The sequence below is a fragment of the Heterodontus francisci genome, chromosome 25 (assembly GCF_036365525.1).
Source record: "Heterodontus francisci isolate sHetFra1 chromosome 25, sHetFra1.hap1, whole genome shotgun sequence".
NCBI classification, from domain to species: Eukaryota; Metazoa; Chordata; class Chondrichthyes; order Heterodontiformes; family Heterodontidae; genus Heterodontus; species Heterodontus francisci.
The window spans coordinates 64,251,992-64,275,985 of record NC_090395.1 but is presented as its reverse complement, the minus strand read 5'-3'; the positions used below and the strand labels follow the sequence as shown (position 1 = coordinate 64,275,985).

At 43.0% G+C, this 23,994-nt stretch overlaps 1 protein-coding gene across 2 annotated transcripts in view; it reads right to left on the bottom strand.

The window, feature by feature from the left end:
• Nucleotides 1–649: 649 nt before the first annotated feature.
• The window catches only part of LOC137383937 (N-fatty-acyl-amino acid synthase/hydrolase PM20D1-like), a 75,693-nt gene continuing 52,348 nt past the window's right edge, over nt 650–23,994 (bottom strand). For both annotated transcript variants that reach the window (XM_068057349.1, XM_068057350.1), the window contains 4 exons: nt 10,072–10,143; nt 8,176–8,341; nt 5,971–6,070; nt 650–1,754 (listed from right to left, as the gene is read on the bottom strand). In XM_068057349.1, the coding sequence (XP_067913450.1) occupies nt 1,625–1,754; nt 5,971–6,070; nt 8,176–8,341; nt 10,072–10,143 (468 nt within the window). In that variant the 3' untranslated portion in view covers nt 650–1,624. The remainder of the gene's footprint in view (nt 1,755–5,970; nt 6,071–8,175; nt 8,342–10,071; nt 10,144–23,994) is intronic.

Below are 23,994 nucleotides of genomic sequence, written 5' to 3'. Positions count from 1 at the left end.
TCTCTTGTTACTTACTCTTAAGGGTAGAGGTTCCAAGTGATGACACACTGACACCCAACTATCTCCATCAATGGGGTGAATAGCACAGAGGCTGGAAAAGTGCATGCAAGTTCTCCAATATGAATTTATATAGATGACTTTCACAAAACTCACTTCACCTCTGTAGGTTTAAGAGAAAATAAAGCCCAAATACTGTGCTTATGATACCTGCTTTAAGCACTCTGGCACATAAATTGGAGCATCATCACAAGAGCTATAGGGGTTCAGGAAGGCGGCACACCACCACATTTTCAGGGCACTCATGTGGCCTTGCCAGCAATTACTGGGAACAAAGTTTTTTGACGCAGCGTCTGATGCAGGGATACAAGAGTCTGCCCTGGGATCGCACATCATAATTTTGGCTTCGAAAGACCTGTTTCTGACAAATTTAGGTGACTGTCTTGAGAGCAGTAGACTGAAACAGAGGCAATGGTTATATCAAATAAACTGCTTGCAGGGACATTAGGTTGAGCCCTTGTATTCTACGAACTAAGATCAGTTAGAAACAAGCAGCACGACTGAACATGATTCTCAAAGAGCTGGCCTGCTTCAGATATCCAACACTTGGCTGTCCTTTAACTTCAAAGAATAAAACAGCAACAGAACCAAGTTCCAAATATCTGTTTGTTTATTTATTATTTCAATAATTATAACACTGTTCTGGCAAAACTAACAATAGTGTTATGAAGCCACAAGAATGGCATGAAAGAATTCCCATGTCAAAAAGGGGCTAATCGGCAGCTTATAATTTCTCTATGTATGAATTTTAAATATACCTTCATCGTATGACTGCACTAAACAGAAGATGCAGTGAACAAAATACAATTATAAATATTACTGTGCAAACCATTGTTAAACATGTTTCACTAAATATAAATCCACAAACTCTGCAGTACTTAAAAGGTGTTTGATTATATTACATGTCAAGCAGATAAATCCAGAGGAAACAAGAGTAACATTCAATATTCTCTGGTATACGGTACAATGTTTTAAAAATTTTGATGTATTCATGTGACTGTGTTGATTGGATCCAGCAGTACCTTTTGAAGTATGAAGGCAGTGGTCAGTGTTGCAGCACTGTGCCCTAAGGGGCAGTAGTCCTTCAGTCCCTCAGTCACCTTCGCTGGTGAGTCGATTTGACCAACTCCCTCCACCTGCTATCCACACATGAACATTTCCAGCTCAGGATTGCTAGATTGTACTCAGAAGGGGCTACGCTGGCTGATTTCTCTCCCCTTCCCCCACCACCCTACCTTTCCTAGTCTAAGCACACGAAACCAACTCAATACAGACCAGAGATAAACCCTAGACTATATACGGAGTACTTGAATGTTTCTGTATCCTAGTTCCTTGTACTAATTATGTTAATCCTGTCATCACCCAACACCCCCTTAAAAAAAGTCTACCCAGAATGACAAATTGTCAGAATCTCCCAAAAAGGCTTGAGAGAGAAATAACTGTGATTGAATTTTTACTGGATTTTATCGGAGTGTTATAAGACTATTCCCACTCTGAGTTACGTTGGAAAGTCTCAAGGATAGAGCAGATTGTGTCAATCTGGGAACTTTTTTTTATGGCCCTTTCTCTACAGGTCACTTGAGTTACTATGAGGGTGTGGTAGAGTCCAAATATCTGAGTTCTGCATTAGATGGAAGTAAAACTGGACAATTTCTTCATAGTTCTTCACAGATATTCTTTCATTCACACCATGTATCCTGAGAGAGAGAGAGGGGAAGGAAAAAAAGTGCAAATTAAACAACATTATTCAATGCCATGAAGATGACTGTTCAAGTTACCGTGCAGGGTACAATCCCGTGTTAGACTTGAATATTATACTATACAATGCTGCAGTGCATTGGAACATTAGGGCCATTACTAGAGGCTACTTTTGAAAAGCTCAGGAATATATTTCAGCACCACAGCTGTAAAACTGCATTCACTATTTCATTACCCCTTTCATTACCCCTGTCTCATCTCATTGATCAGAATTTCAGTAGCGCTCATCAACTTAGTGCAAGAACTGCCGACTGACATCATCCTGTTATCAAAGGTCAACGTCGTTACTCAGAAGGCATATCTCAGATTCGTATGTCAGTTCATAGGGCTACTGCTCTTTGTAGCTAGTCAACTTGAAGCAGTGAGAGCTACTCACAGCACAGGTAAGTGTTCTTAGAGTTTAGTGTGAATCTCGCTGAGTAAGGCGTTTACCCAATCAGCACATCAGATTGGTCATTGAGTACAGCTGTGTATGTCACAACATATGACTAAACCATCTATTGATACAAAATAAATTAAAAATATAGAACTAATCAATGCCACCAAGGTCGAGATCACAAGAGGTGGAGCTGGAATGGGTTGCTCTAGTATAATTTCAGAGCAAGTAATTGGCTGGAACAACAAAATGAGCAAATAGTTTTGTTTTCCTATCAGGTAGGTCACTGACTCTCTGTATGAGTTATTATCCTCTATTCAGATGGACCACTTGACATTTTATCCAAATAGTTAATCCCTTCCTGGAGAAGTAACAACACTGGGGTGTCAGAAGGAACAGCTACTTGAAAGTCTTGAAAGAAGGTGTTTCAGTGGACTGGAGCTCATTGAAAAACATTAAATGATATAAATAAAGGAAAGCTAGAATAAGCCAGTAGTCAGGCAAGTGGGGAACTGAAATGGAGATCATTGAACATGCGCAGTGGTTAGCACCGCAGCCTCACAGCTCCAGGGACCCGGGTTCGATTCTGGGTACTGCCTGTGCGGAGTTTGCAAGTTCTCCCTGTGTCTGCGTGGGTTTTCGCCGGGTGTTCCGGTTTCCTCCCACATCCAAAGACTTGCAGGTGATAGGTAAATTGGCTGTTGTAAATTGCCCCTAGTGTAGGTAGGTGATAGGGAATATGGGATTACTGTAGGGTTAGTATAAATGGGTGGTTGTTGGTCAGCACAGACTCGGTGGGCCGAAGGGCCTGTTTCAGTGCTGTATCTCTAAATAAAAAAAAAATAAGAAACATAAGAACATGAATAGGAGCAGGTGTAGGCCATATGGTCCCTTCCCCTCAAGCCTTTTCCGCAATTATAATATGATCATGGCTGACCCTTGACCTCAGTCCCACTTTGCCACCAATCCCCATAACTTTTGATTCCTTAAAGTCCAAAAATCTATCAATCTCAGCCTTGAACATCGTCAATGACTGAGTATTCACAGCCCTCTGGGGTAGACAATGCCGAAGATTTACAACCCTCTGAATGAAACAATTTCTCCTCGTCTCAGTCCAAGGTGGCCAACCCCTTATCATGAGATTATGCCCCCTAGTTCTAGACTCTCCAGCCAGGGACAACAGCATCTACCCGGTCAAGCCCATTCAGAATTTCAAATGTTTCAATGAGATCACCTCTCATGAGTATAGGCCTATTTTAAGCAATCAAATGTAAATTTTAAAACTTTTTACTCAATGAGAGGGAAATACTTGGAATAATCTACCATACAAGTAAAGAAAGGAGAAAAAACATTAGTTATTCAAAATACAATTAAACGCCTTGATGGGAATGTTAATGTACTGGAGAGATGGGCCAATTGGTTTTATTTTTAACCTTGATTTTTTTCCCTGTATTCTTTCCATATTCATCAAGGTCCAATCAATCCAGGGAAAACAAATGATATCCTATTATTGAGCATGATGGAATATACTTGGAGAAATGCAAACCACCAGTTTGTGCTTTGAGGTGGAGTTGAGGTGACAACATTTCATCTAAAATGTCATAATTATACAGTTTTCCTTCAGCTAAGCCTGAAGCTGTGGAATTTCCTCCCTAAACCTCTCCGCCTCTCTACCTCTCTCTCCTTTAAGACGCTCCTTAAAATCTCTTTGATCAAGTTTTAGGTCACTGTCCTAATATTTCCTTACATGGCTCTGCGTTAAATTTTGTTTAATAATGCTCCTGCGAAGCGCCTCGGGATGTTTTACTATGTTAAAGGCTCTATATAAATGCAAGTTACTGGTGGTGATAACAATTGTCCTCAGGGGTCACCTTCTGGAATTGTACCCAATCACTGGGAAGCTTTGTATGGCTGGACAAAAAGTTCTTCTCATTGGGGCAGCCAATCGTACAAAATTGAAAGCACCACAGTTGGAGGGGAGGGGCTTGCACAATTGGGATTTCAATTCTATCCATTTGCAACTTGGCTGCATCAGTAAAACGTTCCGATTGTCCTCTCCCCAACTGGACCCAGGAGTATCTAATAGGAACAATGATCAATGAATCAGCACCTTTTTGGAAGGAAGTTACTACAACTGGGAATAGTGTTTAATATTAGCCCTCTTGATGATTTAGTCCATTCAACCAATGAGTAGCTAAGCCATGAAGACGATGAATATGTCCTGTTCAATCCCCAGGATCTGCTGATTTAACTGCTCTCATTCAAAGTGGCTGCAGGGGCACTGCTGTCGGCCTCAAATACCTGAGTTAGGGAAGGGCAATTACCCTGGGCTCCTGCTCCTGATCACTATCTGGTGACCTCCCTGATCGGAGTGGGTGTGGGTGGACTTTGGGTGAAAATGAGCTCTTGGCTGTGATGATACCCTGCAGGTCAAACAGACCGCTGACAATGACTCTGAGGTTCACGTGAGGGATCCACTGGGCAGGAATTTTGGGGCCTACCAAGGTCAGGAACACAGGTGGACAAGGCCCAAAAATACCAGCACCAGCCAGTGTGCTGGTTTCCTGACCCGTTCCCATCATTGGCCATTTTGGCTGAGGCGGGTTTGAGGCGGAAAGGGCTGCAAGCTGCGATGAGGCAGGCAATTAGACTCGTTAAGAGCCTTGTTAAAGGTAGGTAATGTAGGCTGACTGATTTCCAGTCGGCCTCCAGTCTTCCGATGTGAACTGCCTGGAGGCGGGCATCCAGCGGCAGGCAGAGGTGCCAGCACTTCAGGCAGGCCTACAGGCACTACTTGCTTTCTTGGGCAGGATACAGCCAAAGGCTGCCCTGTACTTTTTCAATTTTTTAATTACATTTTTACAAAAGTTTCTGAGAGGGCATCTTCCTGTTGAAGCACCCTCTCAGTTACTTACCAATAATTGCAGCCGCTGGTCCTTTGAAGCTGGAAGGGCTCTGATTGGCCATTCAGCTTCAAGAGCCCACCCTCCGCCCTTAATTGGACAGGAACCTGGCTCCATGCCAATTAAGGTGGCATCCTGGTCAAAATTCCAAGGAGTGACTGTTTCCCACCCCACAGGGGCAGGTTTGGGATCTGCCCCCAAAGCAAAAATTCAGCCCACTCACTTAGCTGCTTGCCCACTATCTCAGAAAAGAACTGACACATTCAGGAAGGGCAAGGAGACGAACGTGGCAGAGAAAAAAACATTTAAAATCACTGGGCTCCAGAAGCTAAAATTCCTCCAATTCTAACCCCCTTGCCTGGTGGACAGGTGCAGGTGGCGAGTTAAGGTGGCTAGTGGGGAGTTGAGTAACCTGCTTCTGAATCTAAGGTGGAATATATGCATTTAGACACAAGCACCCAATTGGGAATATCAAGATAATTAAGTATGTATTAGAGACAAGAACAACAAGAATAGAAAGACGGATTGGAAGACAAGGTTTGGAACTGCTATTGTATGGAATCATAAGGAATTCATAATCTTGTACAGAAAATCCTTAGGAAGTAAAAGATGCTTTATGTCAAATCTATCTGTCCTGTTCTCTCTGTACAAATTTAGAAAATTATTCACCTCCGCAGTTATAATGAATCAGGGCCAACTGTTTATCGAATTATCCCAAATTGGCAAATACACACTCGTTAGGCAACTACATTCACAATGCAAGCATTCTTCAGTACAAGGCAATGGCCAAGTTACTTATGAATAGCCTAGTGGGACTCAGGGCTCAAAAAGAGAATGGTTAAAACTTGAATAAATACACTTGTGCTGATTTCTTACCGAGTTAAGTCTTCTTCGTTCAATATCATTGGTATAAATCTATAGAGTTGCCTGGTCAGCTTCTGGTAGTGTTTGGTATCTGTGCCTGCGATACAGAGACCTAGAAGCAAAGCAGAGGATAAGAAATGATTAGCAAGTTCCAGGCTATGATTCTCTTTTTTTCTCTTGACTTTCACTGAATGAACACCAAACTATTAATACCACCCCTGTGCTGGATAATAGTTCTAACCAGTTTGTTAAAGGCAAGTCGCGTTTGATAAATTTAACACCATTTTTGAAGACGTGAGCAACTGGAAAGATAAAAAGAATGCTGTACATGTACACCTGGAATTTCCAATCTACTCTCTAATTTTGGCAAGAGATTGATGGGTCCCATGGAAAACCAGCAGAAATGGCTAAAAGTGTCTGTTTTTGGTGATTTTTAAAAATTTGTTCATGGGATGTTGGTGTCCCTAATCGCCCTTGAGAAGGTTCTGGTGAGCTGTCTTTTTGAACTGCTGTAGTCCTTGGGGTGTAAGTACACCAAAAGTGCTGTTAGGAAGGAAGTTCCAGGATTTTGACTCAGCGACAATGAAGGAATGGCGAAATAGTTCACAAGCCCCCAGATGTTAGTAAGCAGGACTTTGCAGGGACGACAGGGCTGGGTTTGCCGTTGTCATTTCCAGTGTCTAGGTCGATGCCGGGTGGTCCGTCTGGTTTCATTTCTAGTGGTTTGATGCAACTGAGTTGCTTGCTTGGCCATTTCATAGGGCATTTAAGAGTCAACCACATTGCCGTGGGTCTGGAGTCACATGTAGGCCAGACCGTGTCAGGCCAGCAGATTTCCTTCCCTAAAGAACATTAGTGAACCAGATGGGTTTTTACAACAATCGACAATGGTTTCATGGTCACCATTAGACTAGCTTTTAATTCCAGATTTATTAATAGAATTCGAATTTTTTTGCCGTGGTGGGATTCGAACCCATGCCCCCAGAGCATTAGCCTGGGCCTCTGAATTACGAGTCCAGTGACATTACCACTGCCTCCTCTCGAAAGATTTCCACCAAATTACAGTCAAAGATTAGGGGAACCCTGTGGAAATCCCCAACCCCATAATGTATGTGGATTTCCAGAAGGCATTCGAATAGGTATCACACAAGAGGCTTCTTAGAAAAATCCAAGAGTATGTTATCAGAGGATTTGTAGCAGCATGGAGAGAAAATGGTTGACAGAGGGAGAATAAAGAGTCAAGGTAAATGTGTGCTGTTTGGGTTGGAAAACAATTGGAAGTGGTGTACCCTAAGGATCATTGCTGCTCCTGATATAAAGATGATCTGGTCTTGGTTTATAGAGAGCACAGTCTCAAAATTTAATGATGATACAAAAGAATGGAAAGGGCTGTAAAAGACTTCAGGAAGACAATTAGATTAGTGGAATTGGCAGACAGGTGGTAGACACAATTTAATGTGGATAAATGTGAAGTAATATATTTTAGGAGGTTACACAAGGTACAGGAGCATACAAAAACTATTACTTACAATCATGTTATTCACTTAAAATAGAAAAATATCTCCAGGTGTTTCACAGAAGCACAAAGGATAAAAATGGATGGAAGCCAAATAAGGTTATGCTTGTAGAGATGATCCAATGCATGGCCACATAAATTAGTTGCAAAGACAGTCTCAGAGAAGGAAAGGGAGGTGGACAGTGTGAAGCTTGAGTGGTTGAAGGCACGGCTGCTAACGGTGAAATGAATGCGTAAAAGGCTGGAATCAGAGGAACGGAGAGTTGATGTGGGGTTGCATTGCTGGAGGAGTGGGTTTCTGTGAAGTTTCAAACATACAGACACAGAGACACTCGCACAGACTTACTCACCCCCCTTTTTCTGGATTGCATTGAACTTTGATTGACCTGGACCATAACCAGTTGTGACATTTTTCTACATTTCTGAGTATGTTTTGTGGATTACATTTCCACAATAACAGATGACTATGATGCACAAATCCAGACATCAAAAACACTTTAGTCACAAATCCAGATGGCAGTTGTATACATTTCTGGTCATGAAAATTTGTCGAATTTCTAGCTGTTGCCAAGGAAACCATTCAGCATTAGCAGGAGACGGAGAACAAATGGGCCAATATCTCTCACCTTGTGGGAATCCAGTTGTTATATTGTTTTAAGTTAAACGTCATGGAAATTCTTTAGTTCAGGAATTTCTCTTACCTGGAGCCACGGCTACTTCAGGGAAAATGTTTCCAATTGTTCCTTTGATAACTTGATACCCGAACGAGGTGTCATCGTAAGAACTCATTGGGAGTGAGGGATGATGGTCCAGAACTTCAATCTTCACTCGTTCATCAGAAATGATATTTTGAATCTGATTGAGAAGCTGGAAAGTAAGTTGGATGTAACACAATTCAGAACATTAACATTCGTTTGGGAGTGCAGAACTTGAGTATTGCTGAAAATAGAGACATGTTGTCGGAGCTTTTCATCTTGCACTCATCAGGACAATCCGTAAGAGGAATGAATTATGCTGACAACCAATTTAAGAGTCAGTAGGGCTCGCAGTGTGGCGCATTTGCGTGTACTGGAAGCTACATATATTAAAACACAGGGCCTGTGCTTTGCAGACAGAAAGAACATATACACACATTGTGCCTGTTTCAGCTAAACAACATAAGTGACAGCCATTCGCTGGTTCATTCCTCAGGGCAATGCCTTGACCAATCAGAGTCAAGGTACCTGGTTTAAATTTCAAACAAAGCTTGACAGTTAACTGTCTGTCACCTTAAACTGGTGCATTCTCCATGGCAATGCCTCTACCAATCAGAGTTCACTTGCCAATCAATCAGCACTCTCTTCTCATACAGTATAAAGTTGTTGCTTTCCCTTACATTGATATTCTTGCGGATTGCCCCGATAAGTTGCAAGATGAAAAGCTTCAACAACATGTCTCTATTTTCAGCAATACTCAAGCATTAACATTCATTGACAATTGACAGGAAACATTTTCTGATAATCTTTCTCAGACTTTCGTGTACTTCAAGCTGTTGCATCACTCTGAGAGGCAAAAGGTGACTTTGTACCGATGCTGTTCCACCACTGGGGTTTCCCTTGTGTCATTTCTGAGTCTTTTGTAGACCATTTGACAGAGATTAACAGTCAGGATGAGTAAATCACTCCATTATCATCGTAACATGTAAATACCACGATAGTGGATGGTGAATTAGCTGAACTTTATTCATCTAGCAATTCCTATGTTCCTATGAATGCACTATGCATAGAAAACCACAGGGTGATGCACCAACACAAACATGAGGTACTGGAGGAGAGAGTCACTGCAATTTCTTATTTATGGGAAAAGGGTTAAGGATGCATTAAAAAATTTATGGGACTGACACCGACATTCAGGACAAATAGAGCAAATATCTTAATTTCATGGGCAGCTTGTTCATTGCTACCTGTGGTGAATCACAAATTAGTTCAGGTACTATCAGAACCCACAAATACAGTGTGCCAATGTTGGAGGTGTGATTCCTCTGTTGATGTAAAACAAGTCTCTTTTCTTTCAGAATTAACGATCTGCTCATAAAAATATCGTCTCAGAAATCGTACATCTCAAAGTCATAGGTTCCTACAATTTCATTAGGGAGTCATTAATTTCAAAACAGATGTTCCTCTGATTTTCATTAACAGACTTTCAACCCTTATCATTTGCACCCAATAAAGTCCATTTAGCTCATGTTATTCTGGGCTGTACATACCATATGTGGTCCGTCAGTGCACTTTGTGTTTGTAGATGGCACTTCCCTCACCCTCCAATTCTATTGCCCTTTATTCCCTCTTTCTACTGAAGATAGAGTCGTGTCAGGGTTTGGAATTGCAAATTCCTGTGAAACCTCATCTAAGGGCCTAATTGGTTACCCGCTGATGTGGGTGGATAACCGTCACCCCTGCCCCCTGATCCTGCTTCCATGAAGATTGCCCGGAGGTGGGAGACTGGCACGCTGGTCGATAGTGGGAAATTACGAATGAAAATTTGGCTCAAGGGGAACCAATCACTCTTAACAAACGAGTTCCCATATAGAGTCACTCCTCAATTCGTACTCAGAATACCTGTTGTAGTTTGTGTACTGGGTGAAGCCGGAAATTTACAGTCGCCCTTGCAGAAGGAGCAATCACGTTTGCCTGAACAGAAGAAGAAAATAATTGAAACAGAAGTTAGAGAATTTAAAGCACCAACATCAATTCTTCAGTGACTATTTACACAAGGTGTTGCAAGCTGGTGACCTGCAAAACAGGATTTGTTCCAAACCTGCAGCTATTCTGAATTACAGCACAAATGGGGCAGGGCAAGCGAGTGAAATTAACTTTGTCTCTGGAGTTGATGGGGGTAAAATCCAGCTTGGCCAGGGCTGGTAGCATTGCATCTGTGGCCAGTTACATGCTCTGCCTGCTTGTCAATTCCAGTGTAGTCACTGGAACTCAATATGCAGCACAAACCAGGAGGGTTCCAGGGATGGGGGATTTTAGTTACAAGGTTAGGTTGGAGAAGCTGAGGTTGTTCTCCATGCAGCAAAGGAGATTGAGGAAAGATTTGATGGAGGTGTACAAGATTATGACAGACTTAGATAAGTTAGACAAGGAGAAAGTGTTCCCATTAACTGATGGTACAAGGAGTAGGGGACACAGATTGATGGTTTTGGGCAAGAGATGCAGTGGGGAATGTGAGGAAGAACATTTTTACACAGCAAGTGGTAATGACCTGGAACTCGCTGCCCATGAGGGTGGTGGAAATGGAGATAATCAATGACTTCAAAGGGAAATTGGATGGGCACTTGAAGGAAATATATTTTCTGAGCGGGTGGGGGGGGGGGGGGGGGTGGGACTGACTGGGTCGCTCTGTGGAGGGCCAGCAGGGACTCGATGGGCTGAATAGTCTCCTTCTATGCTGTAAATGACTCTATGAATATAATTGGTGACAGCTGCGATACGGCTTGTTTTGCCTCCTCTGTTCAAGTCGAATTTCACCCCTAAAGGATTTCCCCAGTACTCAAATTAGGCTTATTATTAGCTTTCATCCTGTATCAAAAAGGTGAGGGAGCGGGATCATGGCTTGAAAACAGTTTCCTTTGTGGACCATAGTCCAAAAATCGAGTGGCATGGGTCTCAGGCTGATTTCCTTCTGTTCCTACCTCTATACCACGGATGGAGAATGATGGAGTTAGTGGGGACTGTGATGTGGCAACGACTGGCTGAGAAGTAAGAAATGGCCAACTCCCCCTTTTCCAACCCCTCCTGTATGACTGCTGGGGTGATTCAGAGCCCATTCAAAATTTAATGCTGTAAGATTTAGTTGGCTTCCAGCTATCACCACCCCACTCTAGTTAAAATAGTCTCCTCCCAGGAGCCAAAGACTCCCTTTGGAGAGTGAAGATACTGCTGCACACGCACCCTGATTACATAATTATCCCTGAGCCAGGAAATGGGTCAGAGTCACGAAGGGTTCAGATTGAACTCATCCCTTAACTCATGTGTGGCAGTGATAAGGCAAAGGTCTTAGATTTAAAATCAATGACAAAACATCTAGAGGGAAGATGATGAAAATGTCTTCACTCAGCGAGTTGTCAGCATCTGGAACACTCAACCAGAAAAGGTGGTGAGAGCTGATTCCACAAATAATTTTTAAAAGGGAGTCGGACGGGTACCCGAGGATGAGGAGCTTACAGGGTTATGGAGAAAAAGCGAGCTGTGGGACTAAGCACGACTGCTCTTTCAAAGAGCCGGCACTCACATGATGGGATGAATGGCCTCATACTGCACTATAAATCCCTGAAAGTTGGCACCCAGGTTAATAGGGCTGTTAAGAAGGCATATGGTGTGTTAGCTTTTATTAGTAGGAGGATCGAGTTTTGGAGCCACGAGGTCATGCTGCAGCTGTACAAAACTCTGGTGCGGCCGCACCTGGAGTATTGCGTGCAGTTCTGGTCACCGCATTATAGGAAGGATGTGGAAGCTTTGGAAAGGGTGCAGAGGAGATCTACTGGGATGTTGCCTGGTATGGAGGGAAGGTCTTACGAGGAAAGGCTGAGGGACTTGAGGTTGTTTTGGTTAGAGAGAAGGAGGAGGAGAGGTGACTTAATAGAGACATATAAGATAATCAGAGGGTTAGATAGGGTGGATAGTGAGAGTCTTTTTCCTCGGATGATGATGGCAAACACGAGGGGACATAGCTTTAAGTTGAGGGGTGATAGATATAGGACAGATGTCAGAGGTAGTTTCTTTACTCAGAGAGTAGTAGGGGCGTGGAACGCCCTGCCTGCAACAGTAGACTCGCCAACTTTAAGGGCATTTAAGTGGTCATTGGATAGACATATGGATGAAAATGGAATAGTGTAGGTCAGATGGTTTCACAGGTCGGCGCAACATCGAGGGCCGAAGGGCCTGTACTGCGCTGTAATGTTCTATGTTCTATTACCTCCTAATTCAACTACACCACAGTTTCAGTGACTGTCTCTTTATCGCTCAAGTGAAGCTCCTATTTATGCCCTACACCTGCATATAACTAAACACAACTGATAGCCAATTAACATGGCGATTGGAAGAGGGAGGCATGAGAACGGGCCCACAAAAGCAGCAATATTAATGTGAAGACAGGAGGACCACTCCTTTTCCTCCTGGTTCCACATTTAAGATAAGTTTAGAAGCTTCTTCCATGGCCTCCAGTGGTCCATTTATCGACCACAGGTTAGACCGTTGTGGATCCTGAAATAATAGCAAGGACTTGTGGCAACACAAACTCCGCCTACTTTTAACCAATTCAGTGCAGGAGGCTCATTTCAACATCTGCCATGTCCACCTAAAGAAAAGGCCTTATCAAAACTAGCAATTGCCTGGACACATATGGAACTGAGGGCTGGGTATTGCTATTGCTAAAGTGAGTGAATTTAGGCCCCATTGTTTGCAGAGACTACTCAAAAGAGCTTCTAGTAGTCTTTGAGAAAGCCTTCAATGAGAGGCAGCCGGCTGACCCGGACAGCTGTAATGTCCTGCACAGTTTTGAAACGGTCTTCTTTTTCATCCCTCAGAAATCCCTCATCATTACCTCCCCAGCTGATGATTCCTGGCATGTTTCAGGGTCAAAAATGTTCATTCCCCTCCACCTACACCATGGCTGCTCCTTCATTCTCCATCAGTGTTACTGCTTCTCAACCAGAGATAGGTACACCCAATTTTATTGGAGCAAAATCCAGAAGCTCTAGAAGAAAATGATTTTATTTTCCGTAATTCTGTCGTCCCATCAGGTTTGCTCATGCGACAAATCCATCTTTGCCAGTATCTGAATAATATCATTTTCTCTGTTCCCTTGTGTGTCTATGGTTTGCTTTCTCTGTCTCTCTCTATCCTGTATATTTCTGGTTCTCTCTCTGTCGCTGTGTGTGTTTGTTCACAATTCTCGCCATCCTAATGTGTCTGTAGCTCTCTCTCTCTCTGTCCGTGTGTGTTTGTAGTTCCCTCTCTCTGTCCTTGTGTACAGGTCCACAGTTTTCTCTATCCCTACTTGTGTGTCTGTGATTCTCTCTCTGTCCCTCTGTGTATATTTGTGATTCTCTCTCTCTCTCTGTGCTCCTATGTGTCTGTGATTTCTTTGCTCTGTGTACTATACATGGGGACTGAAGGACTGGATAGCTAGATGTGTGTAGTTCAGAGCAATGTCAATGGCGCAGGTTCAATTCCCATTCCAGTCTGAGGAAGGGAACGGGGAACCACCTCATATATCCTGTTCCCTAGTCATGTTCATCTCTCCTGGGTGGGAGAAAAAAAAGAGCAGAGGACCTGCCTTTGGGCAGACTGGCACCACTTGTATGTATGTCCACAGTTCTCTCTAACCCTATGCGTGTGTTTGCTGCTCTCCCTCTATTAGTCTACATGTCTCTGGTTTTCTCTCCATTTGCCGCTGTGTCTGTGGTTCTTTCTCTGTCCCTTTCCATGAGTGTGGTTCTCTCACTACTTGTCTCTGGATCTCTCTGCTCTGCGGTCTGACTGCAGTTCTTAAAAATAAGCAAGCTTTAAACTTTTAGGGGCCAGTTATCAACTTTTAATGTAAATGGATGGTAACGTTCTCCTCATAATGGGGTTCTTGGCCTTACACTAACCATGGGCCTTGTGATATTTTGAAAGGGGCCTACCAATGGGTGCCTGAAGTGCCTACCAGGTGGTAGCCCCCTTTTAATAGACAAATTGGGGTGCTAGGATTCTAAAAGTCAAAATTAGCGTTTTTGTCCCTTAATTTCCAATTACTATCAAAACACATGGATTGGATAAAACTTGCCATGTTATTTGGGGACACACCCATACATATATATATGTATATAATATAATATATATGAAATAACAACACTATATCCATGATGCATTCTTATAATCACTAATACAAATCTGAAGGTTCTGGAATGTTTTCTTGTGATGACCTCTAAGTACTCCCAGTTCTGCTGAAAGGACATCAAACTGAAACATTAACTCTGTTTCTCTCCACAGATGCTGCCAGACCAGCTGAGTATTTCCAGAATAATCTGTTTCTATCTGCTCTCAGTCTGGTCTCGTTAAATTTACAGCAATTTGTAGATTATAATCATTTTGGTCAATGACTGTTTCTATGTGGCAATAATCTGCACTTACATCCAAGAAAAACACTGGAAAAATACATAAAATAAAAGCAAAATACTGCAGATGCTGGAAATCTGAAATAAAAACAAGAAATGCTGGAAATACTCAGTAGGTTTGGCAGCATCTGTGGAGAGAGAAGCAGAGTTAACGTTTCAGGTCAGTGACCCTTCTTCAGAACTGGCAGATATAAGAAATGTAAAAGATTTTAAGCAAGTAAAGCGGGGGTGGGCAAGAGATAACAAAACAGAAGGTGTTGGATAGGACAAGGTCACAGAATAGTTGACCAGAAGGTCATGGAGCAAAGGCAAACAAAATGTTAATGGTGTGCTGAAAGACAAAGCATAAGTACAGATAGGGTGTTAATGGACTGAAAACTGAACAGCCACAAGCAGAAACACAAACTGGAAAAATACAAATGCCTTAACAAACATCCTAAACATACAAGAGAAAGCAGAGCCTACCACACAGAAAAGAGAAGAGAGGGTTGATTAATTAACTCTGGGGAAATTTTAAACAATTCTCACATTCTTTGAATTTGCCAATAAGTAAAAATGACATGTGAAGGATAAGCAATCTGCCGAGTGTTTTTCTACAATTACCTGTTGCCCGGACGCTTCCTATCTGCCTCTGATCCACTCCCTTCTGCCTTCTTGCTTATCCCTGACCCCTCTCAGTGCGATCCCTGACTCACTCTCCGTTGCACTCTTGCCTTCCCACCCCCTACCAACTCCGGAGACTTGGGACAATAATCCAGGCTGGCACATCAGTGCAGTACTGAGGGAGTGCTACACAGTCATAGGTGCTGCAATTCAGTCACTTCCCTTCGATTGCTCAGCTGGTACAATGGGAGGACTGGAGTGGAAAGCAAAGCAAAGTCATCCTAGGGTTGCTAGTTTAATTTGGGCTCAAAAGAACACGTGAGCCAAGCATCAGGCGAAAAAGGCACTTGCCTTTGCTGTGTCTGGGGATTGTTCAGGTGCTCAAAGATTTTTCGAAAACACAGTTTTCAGAACCAAGCTTGTTTCAGTAGTGTAGTAGTTATCACATTCACTTAACATGTGAAAAGTCTCCTGGTTCAAGCAGAAACACAAAGTTAATTACGTGATTTCCAAAATAAATTCAAAAACAAACCAGTGATGCAAAAAAAAATTCCCATTTTGAACATTGCAAATTCACATTTTAAATTTGCAAATGAAAGCAAATCTACAACAGTGATGTGCTTGCAATACAGGTGCCCAGACAATATGACTTGAGGGTTTTCACAGCACTGCCTTGCCTTCAAAGAGCTGTAGGAAATGCTGACAGTCAGCAACAGCACAAATTGTTTAGAGATACAGCACTGAAACAGGCCCTTCGGCCCACCGAGTCTGTGCCGACCATCAACCACCCAATTATTCCAATTGGGAAGAAAGGAGTGAATAGCGAGCCAGCAGGAGATGCTAGGGGATCCAGTGAAAGATTAATTTGAGTTACACATTGTGGAATGAAAGCTTGGTGGAAAGTTCAAATGCATAAACCAAATTTGAAATAAATAAAAATGTTAAACACTCCTTTGGAATAGCTACTGTTTATCATTGCATTACATTTGGAGATGGTGTTATCCATGATAAGGAATATTGAATAGAACTAATTATGGTACAGAATTTTCCAATGAATCTTGGACCTGGTATTGGGGAATGAACCCGGCCAAGTGGTCGAAGTCTCAGTAGGGGAGTATTTCGGGAATAGTGACCATAATTCCGTAAGTTTTAAGGTACTTGTGGATAAGGATAAGAGTAGTCCTTGGATGAAAGGGCTAAATTGGGGGAAGGCTAATTATAACAAGATTTGGCAGGAACTGGAGAATTTAGATTGGGGGCGGCTGTTTAAGGGTAAATCAACATCTGACATGTGGGAGTCTTTCAAACGTCAGTTGATTAGAATCCAGGACCGGCATGTTCCTGTGAGGAAGAAGGATAGGTTTGGCAAGTTTCGGGAACCTTGGATAATGAGGGATATTGTGAGCCTAGTCAAAAAGAAAAAGGAAGCATTCGTAAGGGCTAGAAGGCTGGGAACAGACGAAACCCTTGAGGAATATAAAGGAAGTAGGAAGGAACTTAAGCAAGGAGTCAGGACGGCTAAGAGGGGTCATGAAAAGTCATTGGCAAACAGGATTAAGGAGAATCCCAAGGCTTTTTATACGTACATAAAGAGCAAGAGGGTAACCAGGGAAAGGGTTGGCCCACTCAAGGACAAAGGAGGGAATCCATGTGTGGAGCCAGAGGAAATGGGCAAGGTACTAAATGAGTACTTTGCATCAGTATTCACCAAAGAGAAGGACTTGGTGGATGATGAGTCTAGGGAAGGGAGTGTAGATAGTCTGGGTTATGTCGTTATCAAAAAGGAAGAGGTGTTGGGCGTCTTGAAAAGCATTAAGGTAGATAAGTCCCCAGGGCCTGATGGGATCTACCCCAGAATACTGAGGGAGGCAAGGGAAGAAATTGCTGGTGCCTTGACAGAAATCTTTGTATCCTCATTGGTTACAGGTGAGGTCCCAGAGGACTGGAGAATAGCCAATGTTGTTCCTTTGTTTAAGAAGGGTAGCAAGGATAATCCAGGAAATTATAGGCTGGTGAGCCTTACGTCAGTGGTAGCGAAATTATTAGAGAGGATTCTTCAGGACAGGATTTACTCCCATTTGGAAACAAATGAACTCATTAGCGAGGGGCAGCATGGTTTTGTGAAGGGGAGGTCGTGTCTCACTAACTTGATCGAGTTTTTTGAGGAAGTGCCGAAGATGATTGATGAAGGAAGGGCAGTGGATGTTGTCTATATGGACTTCAGTAAAGCCTTTGACAAGGTCCCTTATGGCAGACTGGTACAAAAGGTGAAGTCACATGGGATCAGAGGTGAGCTGGCAAGATGGATACAGAACTGGCTTAGTCATAGAAGACAGAGGGTAGCAGTGGAAGGGTGCTTCTCTGAATGGAGGGCTGTGACCAGCGGTGTTCCGCAGGGATCAGTGCTGGGACCTTTGCTGTTTGTAGTATATATAAATGATTTGGAGGAAAATGTAACTGGTCTGATTAGTAAGTTTGCAGACGACACAAACGTTAGTGGAGTTTCGGATAGTGATGAGGATTGTCAGAGGATACAGCAGGATATAGATCGGTTTGAGACTTGGGCGAAAAAATGGCAGATGGAGTTTAATCCGGACAAATGTGAGGTAATGCATTTTGGAAGATCTAATACAGGTGGGAAGTATACAGTAAATGGCAGAACCCTTAGGAGTATTGACAGGCAGATAGATCTGGGCGTACAGGTCCACAGGTCACTGAAAGTGGCAATGCAGGTTGATAAGGTAGTCAAGAAGGCAAACGGCATGCTTGCCTTCATTGGTCGGGGCCTAGAGTATAAAAATTGGCAAGTCGTGCTGCAGCTGTACAGAACCTTAGTCAGGCCACACTTAGAATATTGCGTGCAATTCTGGTCGCCACACTACCAGAAGGACGTGGAGGCTTTGGAGAGGGTACAGAAGAGGTTTACCAGGACGTTGCCTGGTCTGGAGGGCATTAGCTATGAGGAGAGGTTGGATAAACTCGGATTGTTTTCACTGGAACGACGGAGGTGGAGGGGCGACATGATAGAGGTTTACAAAGTTACGAGTGGCATGGACAGAGTGGATAGTCAGAAGCTTTTTCCCAGGGTGGAAGAGTCAGTTACTAGGGGACATAGGTTTAAGGTGCGAGGGGCAAAGTTTAGAGGGGCTGTGCGAGGCAAGTTCTTTACACAGAGGGTGGTGAGTGCCTGGAACTTGCTGCTGGGGGAGGTGGTGGAAGCAGATACGATAGCGACGTTGAAGAGGCATCTTGACAAATACATGAATAGGATGGGAATAGAGGGATACGGACCCCGGAAGTGCAGAAGGTTTTAGTTTAGGCAGGCATCAAGATCGGCGCAGGCTTGGAGGGCCGAATGGCCTGTTCCTGTGCTGTACTGTTCTTTGTTCTTTGTTGTTCTTTGCAGTTTCACTAGATTAATGGCCAGGAAGTCAGTGCAGACTTGATGGGCTGAATGGCTTCCTGCTGAGCTGTACTATTCTCTGATTGAGTGATTCTAAGTAGTAGATACCTGGGAATGATTTTCAAGACAGCATTCTAATTGAAGTGTTCAAATGAGATTCAAAACTATGAAAGCTAATTTTATAACAAATCACCTGAAGCTGAATTAGATTAAAGCCGGGTGGCTTGTTTTTCAACCGGCACAGGCACGATGGGCCAAGTGGCCTCTTTCTGTGCCATAAACGTTCCATGATTCTATGAAAGCATTGGGACCAGACCCAGATGCAACTATTGCAGGTCAATTGAGAAGTACTTTGCCCCTGATTACTGGTAAATATTATGGTCAGTGGTTGAAGGCAACACCTCATGCAGTCATAAACCATCCAATTCAGAATGCCCCAGGTTCAATCGTATGTCTGTTGAATTAACTGATCTCATCAATTTGCTTTTAATAATTGGCTTCAGTGCTGGGCTGGGGGAGGGACTATTAAACAATCAGGGCTCTGATTACTGAACGAGTGAATCTTGCTGGAAACTGTTGTGTGTCTGTCAGCTGACACCAGGAAAGGGTTTATCTGGGAAAGCCTCCAGAGTCAAATATCCTATCAATACTCACTGCCTATTGTTCATATATGAACAAGTACTTAGAAGGCACAGGAGGGCCATTGGCATCAATGGAACTGTACCCAAATCAAAAATCAAAAGCTACAAGGAGGAGAAAATTGCAGCATTTTGATAAACTTTAAAAAAAATCAAAATCTAGAGCTACGTATTCCTCTCCAAGTTCTTTTCCAGCAGCCAAAAACACAGGTAGATAATAAGGGCTTCCCATATTCTTTGTTGCAGCCCAATAGCCATTTGTGTTATAGATCCAGTTACCATGCATGATACCATTGACACTGACACATTCCAGGATACCCAAAGGTCCATCTGCTACCCAACATTTCTAACTCCAGTTGTGGATCAGTGACAACATTAACAGCTTCACATTACTGGGATTGATTCGAAATATTAACAGTGAGAAATGTGAATTATTCACACCATAGGTTTGCAAACAATGAGCAAATGTGAAAAATGTTACAAATAGGGAGATAGAAGAAAGAGAAGGGGACACACAGAGAGACAAAGAAAGAATCGCAGAATAGAATCAGAATGATGACAGCACAGAGGAGGCTCTTTGGCCTGTCAAGTCCATGCTAGCTCTCTGCAAGAGCAATTGAGCTCGTCCCACTTCCTCGCCCTACCCCCGTAGTCCTGCAAAATTTTTCCCTCCAGGTACTCATCCAATTCCTTTTTGAAAGCCATGATCGAATCTGCCTCCATTATCCTTTCAGGCAATGCACTCCCGATCGTAACTGCTTGCTGCATAAAAAAGTTTTTCCTCATGTCGCCTTTGGTTCTTTTGCCAATTGCTTTAAATCTGTGTCCTCTGCTTCTCCATCCTTCTGCCAATGGGAATTATTTCACTCTACTCAGTCCAGACCTCTCATGATTTTGAACACCTCTATCAACCTCTTTTTTTTTATCAAAAGGCGAACAGCTTCTCCAATCTATCCATGTAACTGAAGTCCCTCATCCCTGGAACCATTCTTGTAAATCTTTTCTGCAGCCTCTCTAAAGCCATCATAACCTACCTAATGTGCAGTGCCTAGAATTGGACACAATACTCCAGCTGAGGCCAAACCAGTGTTTTACAAAAGAATGCAATGCGTGATTCAAGGAAGAAAGCAAGAGTGCATGTGAGTAATGAGCGGGAGCAAGAACAAAATGGTGCGAGAGTAAAAGTGGGAGTGAGAGAGTGACAGCAAAAACGAGAGAGAGGACCAAATGAGACGTGTGTGAATGAGAGAAAGCATTGAGATTAGTTTCTTGCGTTGAATCAAAACGGATGACAGCTGCAGGTTTGAACAAATGCCCTGCACAACAGAAAGATCACAATGTGGAATACTGGCAGTCACCTATGACAAACTGAAGCTGATCTGCCAATCTGGTTTTGTAACAAGTCAATATTTAAACACCATATTAAGTTTGTGGTTGAATGAATGATAATGGATCAGGCCTCTTAATCTGATTTTGCTGCATTACATGCAGCCTGCCTTGACACTGGGAGATGCTTATTCAGTTGCGAAAATTGTTTATAGATTTTCTCATCCACAATAAAGCAATAAGCTGATGCTAACAAGCTCAGTGATTGGTCGCTCTTACAGAAATCTTATTCCTCATGTCAATATTTGATTTCACATTGTTAGCAACTCTTTCCAAAAAACATCCAACACAGAGCTCTCAATAACATTGAGCCCACGCAGTCATTTAAAGGGATTGAAAGCATGGGAAAGGGAACAATTTTTTAGTCAGCGTTCCTCCTCTTTTGCTGAAGAAAATAACCTTCTTATCTTAATCATTTTTTAAACTCTTATTAAAAAAAATAGCAATTTTATCACTTTGTTATGAATATGTGCTATGTTGAATGATGATTTTTTTAAATCCATCGGTTGGCAACCTGAATTATACTTTAAAAAAAAAACAGGAGACAAAGAAAACAGCTAGCAGCTAAAATGGCCACTGCAATTTGCATCTAAATACCCGACATTCCAATGTATCGAGGTGGAGACGTAGGTTTGGTAAATCTCCAACTAGGACAATGGCCTGAGAATTTTGAACGGACTATCTGCCCTGTCTTCATTAACAAGACATTAAAGGCAATCTTGGAACATTAGCACTGGTAGAGATGAACCACTCAAGGGGTAATTGCTGAAACAATGGGACCCCTGAGAGAGATTGGAATTCTTATACCTGATCTAATTAAGTTGCAAAAGAGAGAATACACTGGGCCATCATGTGACAGACTCACCATCTGTGTGAAACTAGCTGCTCCTTCTCTCTACAGACAGACAAGCATCACAGACTGACCAGTGAAGGATGCAAGTGGGATCTCCCTCTCTGTCCAGGTGACCTTGCAAGTTCGAACCCTGCCTGCTGGCTGCAAACATCCAAGTATCATTGCTGCAGACAGAGACCCCGTGAAGAAAACCAACTTCATCACTGTCTCCAAGAAAACCCTGAACCAGTTGGCCACATCTACCAGTCTGAAACTTCAGGACCATCAAGTTTAGCCAGAAGACTACGGAATTACCAGACTCCACAGACTGTATACCCTTCTTTTTATTGTTCTGGACTCTAATCCAACCAATCCATTGTTCTCCACTCTGTAACCTATTTGTGTGTATGTGATTCTTGTGTGTGTGTGTGTGTGTGCGCGTGTGAAATTTGGAGCACAGTTTATTATTTTACTTTGATCGGGGTTTGGTTTTAAGTGCAATAAACTAACCTCTTTCTTGTTTAAACCTAAGAAAACCTGTCCAATTGGTTCTTTTATGGTCATAGCACATAAGGGGTTAAATAGTCACTGAACTGGTAAGCATATCCACTGTTTAAAAGAAATAAACCCTGTTGCGGTCAAACAAGGAGAGGGACAAGAGGAGACCCTTTTGCCCTCTCCTCACCTGATGGTGACATTTGCCATAGGATAGGATCTATCCTCTGCTTAGGGTTGCCAACCCTCCAGCATTGTCCTGGCGTCTCCAAGAATTAAAAATTCATCCGTAGGCAAAATATTACAGATGCTGGAATATGAAATACGAACAGAAAATGCTGGAAATACTCATCTGGTGAATATTTGCAGCATTTTCCATTTATATTAAAGATTCATCTCTTGGGCACTGCTGTGATCAATTCAGGATTAGAATCTTAAAATGATTTTTAAAAATTGTGTGTTTTCCATTACAGTTTCTATTAACATTTCATTTAATCCTAACAATGGTATTGGAAATGGGAAACAAAGGCTGTGAGACTGGGCAGGCCACTCGGAAATGGGGGGGGGAGGGGGGAGGGGGGAGGGGAGTCATATGATGAAACCTCCTGGACTACATCTGACTGGAGTTTGCAACCCTAACCCTACGAGGCCTCTCTGCGGTTGCTCCTATGCAAACAGCTGGTGCCTGTGTCATTAATCTCATCTGACACTTGCTCCAGAGCTGCAAATATTCCTGTCAGTAGCATGGTTTCTTGTGGGGAGTATGGGGCGAGGGGAGGAGGGTGGAGTTTGGTGTCTTGGGATTGAATCTCAGGCCAGGGACCCCATACCTGACATTACTGGAGGAAGACAGCAACGAGAGAGACCCTACTCAAAAGTCTCCACAGCAACAATAAAAGTAAACCTGAAAAAGAAGAAACTGGACCATACCCCCCTCTATGCCTAGGTGCCATGTCGACTCCTGGGAGATGCAAAAAATACAGATCCAAAACCCAAGGCCAATTGAGCGGCGGGGGTGGTGATGGTGGGTAAGCTGGAGAATTCCTCTCCGAGCCCTCTTAGCAATTGAAATTCCTCTGGGATACCACATCAACCATGAGTTAAGATTATTTTGTTCCTACTTCTTGCAAGATGGGATCTCCACCCCAAACAGGAACCAGCCCAACTCTCTTCAAGATACATAGTGAGTCAGCGCTCACCACAAGGTCTGGCAGCTTGTTCCATGAATTATTAACGAGGCCAGGGGAAACACCCAGAATGAACAGTTCTGTTGCATAAATTTCTGTACCACGCTTATCTGAGCTATATCCAGTATGTTCCCTGCATTATGTTAGCAGGATTTGGGCAGGAATCCAGGGTAAGTAAGCTCAGTGCTGGCTATAATGCACTAATTGAACAAAAAGAAAAGATTAACCAAGGTGCTCATGTGTGGATGTGAGGTGCGGGTGGGATTTTACTTTCACCCAATTTATTTCATTCTCAGATATTCAATCGATGGGGAGCAGGTTCCACTTGCTTTTTTTGGCCACTGAGGAAATTAAGGGATATGGGATAAGGGCAGGAAAGTGGAGTTGAGGTAGATGATCTTACTGAATGGCGAAGCAGCCTTGAGGGGCTGTATGATCTACTCCTGCTCCTATTTCGTATGTTCCTCTTATGCTACAAGGATATGCCATAGACGTCAGCCAATTTTCAGGGTCATTTGCATTGGTGAGGTGTACTTCCTGGTTTCAATCAGGGAGCTTGCCTGGAAGGCAGGGTAGGGGAGGCGAAAGCAATTGGTTGTGACAGGACTTGCAGGCCACTATAACACAACAAAATGAATGGGCTGTGATCGACTGGCACTAAATCCCTCACCTCCCCCTGCTTGCAGGACTGCTGAATTCTTTTTTTTAATTCATTCATGGGATGTGGGCGTCGCTGGCCAGGCCAGCATTCATTGCCCATCCCTAATTGCCCTTGAGAAGGTGGTGGTGAGCTGCCTTCTTGAACCACTGCAGTCCATGTGGGGTAGGTACA